At 33.5% G+C, this 12436-nt stretch overlaps 1 protein-coding gene across 1 annotated transcript; it reads left to right on the top strand.

Moving 5' to 3' along the window:
• The first annotated feature begins 7716 nt into the window (after nt 1–7716).
• On the top strand, nt 7717–8773 carry LOC131166109 (E3 ubiquitin-protein ligase ATL4). The gene has a single exon (XM_058124405.1). The coding sequence runs from the start codon at nt 7764–7766 to the stop codon at nt 8652–8654; it is 891 nt and encodes a 296-aa protein (XP_057980388.1). The 5' UTR covers nt 7717–7763; the 3' UTR covers nt 8655–8773.
• The last annotated feature ends 3663 nt before the right edge of the window (nt 8774–12436 follow it).

Genomic DNA, 12436 nt, shown 5'->3' with positions numbered 1-12436 from the left:
AGGGACATGTCTCCTATATAACTTTTCCCATCAATATTTAGCACCGAACAATTTATCTCTAAAAAAGTTCTACAGAAGTTTATTTTTAGAGTACTTTTTCTTAGTAAAAGATTGAAGATACTAATCAATAAAAGAACAAAAAAATCACAAGTTATTTATGACAACATGACAGCGAAGTGATTCAAAAAAATTCTTTGAAGTAATCACATTAGTTAAGTCAATTAGGCATACATACACTAGAAATTTCTTGGTAGCCCACATATGATTTTTTTGATTGTAAGGCTTACTAATTTATCTTTTACCTAAGATACAAACAACAACTGAAAAACAGCAACTGAAAAACAACTCGCATATATCATTGTGTCAAAATAAGAATGATTAAAAACTATAACTTACATGGTAAGGACGAAGATGGACCTTAAAGATCCCAAGGTTCTAAGTTTGATTTCCCATTTGTGATTTGTACAATAAGAGTGATTTCATTGCCCAGTTTAATATTACCTAGATGGATTCGGAGGATCGGTTTAAATAGGAGTTTTAGATCATAAAAAAAAATAATTTATGCTTATTCATGTATCAACATGTCAAGTCATAAATGGTTCAAAATCATGACTCACACCATATTGACATATCAAAGTAAGCTGGGATGGGAGGTGCATTAGAAAAATATGAGAAATAATTTCTTGATAATGCATTGCAACAGAACCACACACCCCTCCCAACCCACATGCAGGAAAAAAAAAAAAATCCATACTAAAAATGCATCATCCTAGGACATGGAGTAATTTAATCTCCTATGACCTATCCAACAAGAGAGAGAGAGAGAGAGAGAGAGAGAGAGAAATGAGATAATTAAATTAATATGAGAGTGTGATGCAGTACTACTCCAATGGTTGTGTCATGGTTTATATTTTTATTATGCCATAAATAAATGGTGAATGACTTGTCAATTGGGAATGTCCATTTCTGCTGAGTCATTAAGAATGATTAGGCATGCCCAGACAATTTTAGATTAATTATAACCAAGCCTCCCTTGACTTCAACCATCCATCCAGTCTCTTGGTTTCTATTGCACAACCCAATTTTTCCACATGAGTTAATTAATATTTATTTTTTTTGGAAAAAAAATTAAAACCACATCCCTATGCCAAGTTGCCAACAGTTGACCTATTCTCTTGCCTACAGTGCTCAATTATGTGAGTTTGAAACTGGTGGAAAGTATCCAATACATTTCCTTGCCTTGTCTTACATATACATAGAATCTTCAAGTCTCCAATTACACAATATTTGGCTTGGCTTGTTTTACTTATTTATTTGTTTGTTTTTTTATGAAGAATAAGAGACCATCTTCCCTCATCTAATTTTGTGGTCTTCTTTATTGTTTCTTGAAGAGTTGTAAATTGTTTTAAATTTTTTTTATAGAAATTTTGGAAATCGAGAAAGTTATAAAGGTATGTTTCTGTTAATTCAATAACTAAACCTAATGTTCCCGAATGGTCTCCTCAATTCTTTTAGGTCTCTTTCAGGGGTTCCATACCTTGGGACTTTATGTTCATAATGATGTCATGCTTGCCTTTGGGACTCCGAAGAAACAAATCTTGATCGAACCTATATTTGCCCAATGGATACAATCTGCTCATGGTAAAACACCCTAAAAAATATAAAGGTGTAATTTTGTTAATTCAATAATCAAACCTAATTGTCGGTTAACTAGAAAAATAGAAATAAATAATGAAAATTATTATCTGTAATTGAGAAAAAAAGTTTATAATTGGCCCATATGATGAACACTACTCATGAGACATCAAGAAGTGAGCTTTTCTTAGCAAGATATGATTCATCTGATGAGTACTAATTATGAGATCCTAAAAATGTCTTTATGATGAAACCAACTCATGGGGGAATCAAGAAGTAAGCTCTTCTTGCCAAGATATGACTGATATGATGAACACCACTTTTGAGACCCAAAAATATCTATCTGATGAGCACCACCTAAAAGGTCCTCACAGATGCCCACTTGACGGCTCTGATCCAAGCAAAAAATGGCTCGACTGAAGTTGTTTACGCCGTCTAAAACTTAGGTGAAACGACTCATATTTTTTAGAAGTGATTCAAAGAAAAGTTTGTTCGATGAGTGGCTGGCTTGGATAATTGCGAGTTGGCTTGGATGAAACTGTGTGTACTAAAAGAATGGCTCGGGGTGAAGCCATTCCCATTGAACACAACTCGGGTGATTAAAAACAACTCAAACAAAGCCATCTAGGTGAGAAAAGGACTTTTGTGATAATTGGTCCCAAAATAATAAAAACCAAAACCCATTTCACATAAATTCTTCCTAGTAGAGTCCAGAAAGCAACTCAAGTCGAATTTTCTCCTAATAATGAAAGGACTTACGGACAATTCGATGTACTCTCAAATCAAGGAGATGGTTCTTAGACTAGACTCGGGGGGTCAATGATGTAACATAAAAAGAAGATGCATGTTAACATCAACAATTTATGTTGTGCAAAAGATCGAAAAAGAAGAGAAACCGTCTTTAACATTCCCTAATATATAAATGTTTCTAGATGAAATGTGTAGTAATCTTAAAAAAAAAATAAATAAATAAAAAATTAATTAAAAAAATTATTATTATTAAAAAAATTAAATTAATTAAATTAAAATTAAAATTAAAATTAAAAAATAATTAAATTAAATAAATAAATAATTAATATTAATTATATAATATAATATAATATAATATAATAATATAATATTTTATATATATATATATATATATATATATATATATATATATATATATATGTTAGGATAAGATTCAATCAGAGATTTCATCTCAAATTGAATCAACAGAGGCCGCAAACCCACCCCCCTCCTGTACCTGCACAGTCCTCCCATCCTCTCTCCCACTCTTCTCCATCTTGTCTCCATTATTTGATCGATCAAAAATCCAAAAATACCGTTGTACTCTACTCGCTGCCACCGACATTTCTACTAGAGCAGATTTGTTGTGGGAGCGGCGTAGGCATATATCCTGAGGTAAGATCAAATTTCAAATTTATTCAATTTCTCTTAAATTATAAGCCCCATTAACAAACGAAAATTGTCAGGAGACTCGTGAAGAGATTCTCTACAATCTAGTCGGAGCAAGTTTTCGAATTGGAGTTCAAATTTATTCAATTTCTCTTAAACTATAAGTCCCATTAACGAACGAAAATTGTCAGGAGACTCGTGAAGAGATTCTCTACAATCTAGTCGGAGCAAGTTTTCGAATTGGAGTTCAAATTTATTCAATTTCTCTTAAACTATAAGTCCCATTAACGAACGAAAATTGTCAGGAGACTTGTGGGGAGATTCTCTACAATCTAACCGGAGCGAGTTTTCGAATCGGAGCTCCGGGGTACCAATCCTAAATCGAGGGTAAATTTAATAATTTAGGCTTTTATTAGGCTATCTAAGGTATTCAAAATTTAGGAAAATTTTAGGAAAAGTTACTCTAAGAATTATGACGAATAATATGGTGAAATTTGAATTTCAAGGTTCAGGGATTTTTGAACACCTGGGGCGTAGGCTAGGGTGTTATCGGGTTTTTTTTCAAGAATCAGGTAAGGGAATTAAGTTAAGTCAGTAATTTTGTGAAATTTGAATCAATTAAATTGTTATGTTTATATAAATATATTTATTTATTTATTCATTTGGGAATTTAAAGGTTATTTTGGAAACCAACCGTTCAAAATGGATTTTACAAACTTAGGGTATATGGTATGATATTTTTGAATACAATGAATGGTAGAAAGCTTGTTTGTTTATATGGATTTGTTAAAATGTGGAAAATCGTGTGGCAGATGATTTAATTTATATAGATTATTGTATATCTGGATTTGAGATTTTGAAATACTGAATTGTCTGTGAAATACTGAATTGGTTGAGAAATACTAAAAATGCTTGTGAAAATACTGGAACTGTTTATGAAATGTTGGAGTTTGAACTAACGGCCAATGGCCGGGTATTATTTGATTGACCAAGGGCCAGAATTATTATTTGACGGCCGAGTACTGAGTTTTAATTGATGGCTATATGCCGGATTGTATTTTGTGGCCGAGGGGCAGATTTTTGGAATAACAGGAAATATATGTGAATTGATATTTTAAATGGTGATTTCTACTATCTAAATTGCATGATATGCTTTAGGAACCTCAGGGACCAGTGTATTGTGAACACGGTATTATTGCTAGTTAGACCATGTGCACCCACACTGTGTGGATAGAAGTGTAAGGGGTTCAGTCGACTGCTTGGTTAAGGTTGAAGTAAGGGTGTTGGACAGACAGTTTTGCTGTAGATGCCTGCAGATGTGTTTGCAGAGGATGTTGTATTTGACTTTGTTGGGCTGATCACTCTGGCTTAGTCCAGCCTTCGGACCGCACAACCCGTGCCATGGGGATATAAATGACGTGTTTGTCACAGGAAGCGTCTTATATGCATATCTGTTAATTTATGTGAATACGGTTAATTAATAAGATAACTTTGAGGACTTATTGAGAAAGGTGAGTGCCCTGGTAGCAGTAATGGTACTAGAGTAGAGGGAAGCTACTTGTATAGACGGGTAATCTTCCCTATCCTCGGCTAATTGTGTGTGTGGTGTAAAATAAGAATGTTTTCATAAAAGTGTTTATCTGCTTAGAGAATTGGTTATTTTCTGTACTCTAAATGCATGATGGCCACACACTGACATTAACTTAGTCTTTCCCTTACTGAACTGTGCCTCATCCCTTCTTTACAAACTATCTTTTCAGGGAATCCTAGAGATCGAGTCTAGCGGGTTAGAGGAGCCAGGCTAGACACGTAAATTTTATGTAGGTAGTGTATAGATAAAGATTTTTTTTTTTTAGTTTTATGATATGTAATTATGTGAAAATGGATATATTTGTGTATAAAAATAGTTAGAACTCTGGTAAATTAATTTGAGGATTTTATATTTTATTTCTGCAGCATATAGGTGTTTTATATATGATGAACAAGGTATCAGGTACACTGACGTCACTAAAGTAACACTCCAAGCCCACATGGCGGGTCGGGGTCGTTACAAAATGTAACTTTCACCATCCTAATAACTATCCATTAAAATGAAAATTAATGAGGGCAAACCCCTAGTGCTTATAAAAGGAATCTCATCCTCATCCATATTCTTACGGTTGCTAACATATAATCATTCCAGTTTACCTAACTTAGGCATTGGAGTGATCTCTTGGTCCTTCAAGCTTTTTTTTTTTTTTCAAATTCTCGCATATGATCAATATCAAAGTCAATTTGTATTTTTTAGCCAAATTTTGGATGCAACAAATAGTATATTTGTTTTTATTTATAGCATTATATATAGAGATGACAAAATGGGTTCACATGTCGGATTTGGACTAGTCATAAATGGATTTGGATTCAGGTTGACTAGTTTATTTGCTGGTAAATAACCTATAAACCCAAGCACACCCATTTAATAAATGGGTCATAAATGGATACTCGTTAAGCACCCATTTAAAAATAAAATTTATTTATTTAAATTTTTTCTCTAAAATTTCATCAAAATTGATTTAATTTTTTTATTTTAAAAACAACACTTATTTAGTCATTTATTTATTTACTAATATCTTAATAGAAAATCTAAAATTTAAAAAACAACACATCTCTTTTTTTTTTTTTTTTTGAAAAATGCGATTTAAAATTTAATAAACAACACCAATATAAATATAATCTATCACTTGTATTGTGTATCATTCGTTCCTCTTCAAATTTCAACAAATCTAGTTATATAGTTTGTAACTAAAAAATATTATTTATCTAAAAGTCCAAGAGAAGAAATAAAAATTAGAAATATTATTTTTTAAAAATGTAAATGGGTATTCGATCCAAGCACGTCTAACTTGTTTATTAAACGGACTCTGCAAATCCAAATTCGGTCTAAACAAAAGGGTACCGAGTCACCCTTTGGGTCTAGACCCGTTTTGCCACCGTAGTTATATATATATAATTAGCACATCCTAAAGATAGTATGCGCAATAACTTTTTAAGTGGTTGGTTTATATAATAAAGTGTGATTAATTGATTGCACACACTAAATTAAAATCAAAACAAAAGTGAAAAAATTGAAATGTCGTGAGAATCAATTTGAATTTGATAACCAAACCTAACTATCACAGTTAACCAGATTATCAATTAACCGATGAGATCAAATCAATTTCGACTTGCAAAATTACTGAATGGACACTCCATCGTTTAGCTTTGATTTTTTTTTTTTTTTATTACATAGGAACTCCTAATTATATGTTATTGTTTCTCAAGAAACATCAACCCTGTAGTTTACATTAAATGCCTACTAAAAATTTCACACTTAGACCTTGAAATTAATTATAGAGGAATTTGTAATAGAAGATAAATTATCTCATTTGCACAGTTCAATCATCTATGCAATCAAATCATTTCTCGAGTCAAGCCATCTTTTGATTGAGAATAGTAACCCATCTTTTGATTGAGAATAGGAACCCATGACAATACTCCAAGGCAATGATCATTTAGTACCAAAAATAAAAAAGTCGTGCAAAGACACATCTTTGGAGATTTGATCACTAGAAATTAGAATATTACATTACCCTTCGATGGAGGGAGGCCACCCATAATTTAAGCCATTGTTAGGTTACCATTTTCGTCCTAAATTCTTTCATTGTATGGTTAGAGGAGATTTTTTCAATATTTAACTCAATAATTCAAAATGTATAATTGATTCATTAATCAACATCAATTAAATTAAGTAGAACATACCTAAGATGATCCAAGAGAGTAAAATATACTGCCCCCACGGGCATGACGCGGTGAAAAGGCATCAGCACGTAAGAAGGAGCATTGAGGGTTCAATTCCAGGAAAATACACTCACGGAACGAGCGGTACCTGTGGATGGTGAGAATTTACTCTCTGAGTCAGCTGAGACCGTAGATGGTGAGAATTTACTCTGTGAGTCAGCGGGGACCGTGGATGGTAATGAAAAAGTATCCCGGGGGTTGGGTTGGCCAAATGTCCAACTGATACACGGAAGTCGTGTCCGCATTCTAGACTTTACCTGATCAGCGAGACTTAAGGGGAGGACGCTGATCCGTAAGTTTGGTACCGTACTAGGGGATTCAAAGGACTTGTTGGTGGCTAGAGTTCCCACATAATAATAATAAAAAAAGTAAAATATATTTATTAATTTCTCCAACTTGTGACATTAATCCTCACTAGGCTTCCACTCAATTTCTACTCAATTTAAAATATATAAAACATTGAGAATAATAAAAATTATAGTGCATTCTTTCTTACTTGGTCCAACTTCCCAAATTAATTTCACGGAACTTTCATTTGACTAAACAAAGAAGGAATTAATTAATAATAGTAAGCTTGCAATAAAATATTTTCCTCCATTTTCTCGGAGCCTGTTTTCCCAAGAAGCAAACAAATCTATTTTGTTTCCATAATCATGAAAATATGGAATGGTCTCTCAAGAGTTCGAAATTATTACTCAACCTTAAAGGCAAAAACCCCCATGACAAAATTCCATTATGGGCTCATTCTTTTTTTTTTTTTTCCTTTCCCGTCATTAACCCAAACACCAACCCCTCACGTGCACATCACGTGCATCTTTCCCCTACCTATAAATACTGCATTTAAACTCTCTTTCAGACCTTACGCCCATGGCTGCTCAGTGATCTCTTTTTCTCTCTCTACTCTCTCTGTCTAGATGAATCCCGGAGGCTTCGCCATCGCCGCTTTCGTAATTTCCGGCGCCGTCATCGTTACATCCGCCATCTACTTCCTCCTGCGGCTGATCTCTAACCGATGCAACCCCGACGACGACGACCTGGCCGTCGTCCCCGCCGCCCCCAGCTTCCTCAGCTCCTCCGGAAGCAGCCGCGTCTCCCCTGACGCGCCGCCTCTGGTCGAGGCACTCCCGGCGTTCACGTTCAGCACAGTCACCGGCGCCGCCAAGGACCGCGACTGCGCCATCTGCCTCGCGATTTTTCAGCCGCACGATCGGCTCCGCCTGCTGCCGATCTGCTGCCACGCGTTTCACGCCGGCTGCATCGATGCCTGGCTCGTCGCGAACCAGACCTGTCCGCTCTGCCGATGCGCCATTCACGCCTCCGAATCGGATATTGCGAAGCGCCTACAGTCGCTGTCGGAAAGCGCCGTCACCGGCAACGAGAGCTTCCGTGTCGAGATCGGCAACGTCAGTCTGCCGCGACGACCGGAGGACGATGCCGGAGACGGTTGGAGGTCTTTCTCCATTGGTTCGCTCCGTTACGTCGTCGATGAGGAATCAGAAATTGCCGCCGGTAGCGTACATCGGGCAGTTTTATCAGACAAGGACGAGGATGCCTCTCAGGGCCCAGAGCCGCCGGGACCGGAATTAGCGGGGGAGGTTGCCAGAGAACGGAGCTGGCTCAGGGAGTACGTGGAGAGGTTGGCTTCGACGGCGTCGTCATCCTCGTTCCGGAGTTCCAGCAGGTTCTTCACCGGAAGCAGCCGCCGGACTGAGACTCCCGCTGTCGACGTTGCGCTCTGCGACCTAGAGGCAAACCGGATTGGACACGAGATTAGTGAGATGTTCCGGTGGTTCTCGAGCCTATGATCATGTTGAGGTCAATTTAGTAATTTCATTTTCATTGTGGATATCATAGATAATAACAGTTTTAAGGCTTACCCTGCCATACATTTTTTTGAAAAATTAAACATAAAAATTAAAAATTCGCTTCCAGTGATTGTTTTTGAAGATAAGTTCCTTGCAAATCATTGGTTTTGAAATCGCATATATTTGAATTAAGCTTAGGAACAATTTTTGTTTTTCTGAGAAGAAATGAAAATTAATTTCATATAAAGTAATTAATACTTTTATTATTTTGGAAAGAATTAAATAAATAAAATATTATTTTTAGAAAAATTTAAAATTTGGATTTGTATTGGATTTGAATAAAATTTAATATAAATTATATTAAAATTTGTTCAAAAATAGTAAAATGAAAATTCAAAAATTAAATTTGATGTTCATGCAAAAAAAATATGTTGTGAAATTATTTTTCTTAAATTTTTGTTGTACTAAAAGTGAAACAAAGAACTCAGTCAAATGCTAAATTAAGATTCTTCTAATTAAATGATTAGAGTTTGAATCTTAATAGTTATGATTTTCATTTGAAATAATATTTTAATATTTAAGTGTAGAAGGATGGCAAACTATTGAAAACATGTTCATAGAGGTTTAATTTTTAGTGATTAATTTTTATTTATAGTGGGAATTGAATTGGGGGTCAGATCATGGCATGGCTTGGACTATATATTAAATGGAGATATAAATGGAGCGTCTCAGTTCTTATGAGTCCATTTAATATATATACCCGCACAGATGCCGATGGGGCAGCCCATATTCATTACATGGTGCATTCATTCCCCCTCCCATCTACTGTTATTTTATACCCCAAAAATAAAATCTTATGCTAAAAATGGCCTTTCCCCCTTTTTAAGGTTTATATATACACTTTCATTTCTATCTTTGACCCTTGATTTTAGGAACATCATCTTCTCTCCCCTCCATTCAAGCATAAATGATTTCTCCTTTTGGAAAGAAAATAGATTTGTCCCTTAAATTTATGTATTTATTTTACTCTTTTTACAATTCCTAAGCGTATTACTTTTAATTTGTAAATTTATTTCTTTCTCATCTTATTGCAATTTGCATTTTTCTAATCAGGATTAACTCCAACTTTTTCTAGAGATGCTAATTTGCTTGTCACCCTATGAGAAAAATAAAGAATTCGTCTATATGTTGCCCTAATTTAATTTACCATGCATTAGGATATGTTTGTACACTCCTCCAATTGGGGCTGTCTGTCCTGCCAAACATTCAGTAAGGAGGTACACCTAATTTTTGGTTTGGGAAATTTGTTACAACATTAATTAGTGGGTCGATGTGTCCAAATGGAATGGAGTACGGTCTGCCATTGGGTTTTTAATTTCTAGGACTCATTGTGTTCATCCAGTTTGGTCAAATAATAAATAATGTACTTTGACCTACTTAAGTAAATCATTATTATTGTCCATTAACCATTCTCTTCTATATATATATATATATATATATATATATATGTATTTATGTATGTATTTTTTTTCCTTTGAGATGGATTCAACACTGTCCGAAAATCCAAACTTCAAACTTTTTCTTTATCTTAATTTTGGAAGAAGTATTGGATTTGATTTTATGTATGTTTAGACAAAAAATAATATAAATTATATTAAATTTTGTCTAAATTTATCGAAATCTGAATTCAAAATTTGAAATTGATGCAATAATATACATATTTGATAATATAATTTTGTCATTTTTAAATTTTTTAAAGTACATTTTCTACAGTAACATAATTAAAACTCTGTCATTTTATAAAAATCATGATTATATCTTTGATATTTTAGTAATCTACATAATATTTTAAGTGATCTTATTTATGAAGTTTTTGTCAGCAGCTAACTGTAATTTAATTGTATAACAATATTTGTATCCTATTTTAGTTGAGAATGACTGTTAATAATATGAGTAGCAATTTTGCATGAAGTTCTAATAACAACTTACACTTTAAATGATTTTAGGTTAAGAACAGTTTTGCACTATGAGAATGTAACTTTCTAACTAAATTACTTAGGTTTGGTTTAAAATTTAATATTATATTAAGATGTCCCGAATAAGCACCTAGTATTTTAGTCAAAAAATAATAAAGAAATTTAAGGATTGTGAGTCGCTAAAAGATTTAAACTTTGGAATAATGTCGGGCCAAATTATGATTTTTATTAAGAGAGATGTTATTTAGATTTAAGCAAAATCACGAAGTAATAGTAGGATATGATAAAAATTTAAAATTTTTATTAGAGACTAAATTTTTATTGTTATAAAAAATAATATGACAATTGAAAGATAGATATTTGACAACCCAATCTTAGACAAATTTGACCATTTCTTTTATGTAGAAATTTAATTAATATCAATGATATTATGAAAAAGTAAATACAATGTATACTATCTATACTTTCTTGCATAGTATAAATATAAATATATACAAGGTTAGAGTAACTCGAACACAGTGGATCTATACTTTAGGAAATATTCGAGTTGAATTATCCGGTCTAATTCTTAAAAATGTGTTCTCGAAAACATTGAGTACCTATATTTAAAAGCTCATTAGAATTTTACGAGTCAAACCATCTTAGATTTATTGACAAATAAATGAGGCTAAAGGTTCAAATCACAAAAATAATTTCTCCCTCGTGTAAGTATAAAACTGCGCATCTTGCCCAAAGTCTCGATGCCTAAGAAATCTTATGCCCTAGGTGCTATTATACATACATACAAAATAAGTATTTAAAACATAAATTTAATTAATTTTTTTGAGAGAGGTTCTACTTGGTGGGTCCCCTGAGGGGCCCACCATTCATGTGAAGCAAAAAAGTACATTAATGGGGTACTCTGTATTTCTTCCTCATTCATATAATTAAAAACTTGAATCATAAAAAATTTGATCTACTAGTGCAAAGACACAATGCCATTTTATTGACATCTCACTTCCCACTTTTATGGTGTGCAGTTGAAAATTCAATGACTCTAGCCAATATTAATATATATAACCAGTGACGTGGCATTAGTACGGAATAGTTGTCAATAATCAAAAATTATTTTTAATTATAAAATTACACGTAATAATTGATTTTATATATTTTCATTTTTATCTCAACAATCAAATTCTTAATATATTATATATTATCATTCTATTCATTGACATTTTATGAGCATGATATATTTTTATGGTTCCTATAGATTTAGGCCTCTCATTGATCATTAATATTCCACCGACTCAATTTCCATATAAGGTATTGAGTTATATAGGCATGCGTGCACGCACATACATACACATATATGGGATTTGACTATTAATTGACTAGTTACCTGCCAAACTTACACATGAAGCCCAGAATGAAAGCTTCCGTGGAGGGGGTATCATGAATGAAACATATATGAATCATAGATCTACTCCCAAAAAAATCATAAATGTACCTTTGATGATACTCATTGACATTCTTCTGAATAAGTGATGTATGACTCCACAAATATATATATATATAGATGTTTGATCTTGCCAAGGTGCCTCCAATATTTACTCAGGAAGCCTAAAATGGAAGCTTTAGTGGAAGGGCATAAGGTTACATATTTCATGAATGAAAACATGTATGAATCATGGTTTTGGTTGAGATGGGAATAAATTTAACTTGACAGTACTCAAAAGCAATCTTCTAAATAAGGGAACTGTATGTGTTCTGTTGAGGACGTGACTCATATTTTGGATGGAACGTATGCATCGGAGGAGGGTATCGTGA

This window comes from Malania oleifera, chromosome 10 (genome assembly GCF_029873635.1).
Source record: "Malania oleifera isolate guangnan ecotype guangnan chromosome 10, ASM2987363v1, whole genome shotgun sequence".
NCBI classification, from domain to species: Eukaryota; Viridiplantae; Streptophyta; class Magnoliopsida; order Santalales; family Ximeniaceae; genus Malania; species Malania oleifera.
This window is presented reverse-complemented; position numbering and strand designations above follow the sequence as displayed.

Excerpts from the sequence above, each read along its gene's own strand:
- LOC131166109 (XM_058124405.1), top strand. The coding sequence starts at position 7,764 with ATGAATCCCGGAGGCTTCGCCATCGCCGCTTTCGTAATTTCCGGCGCC.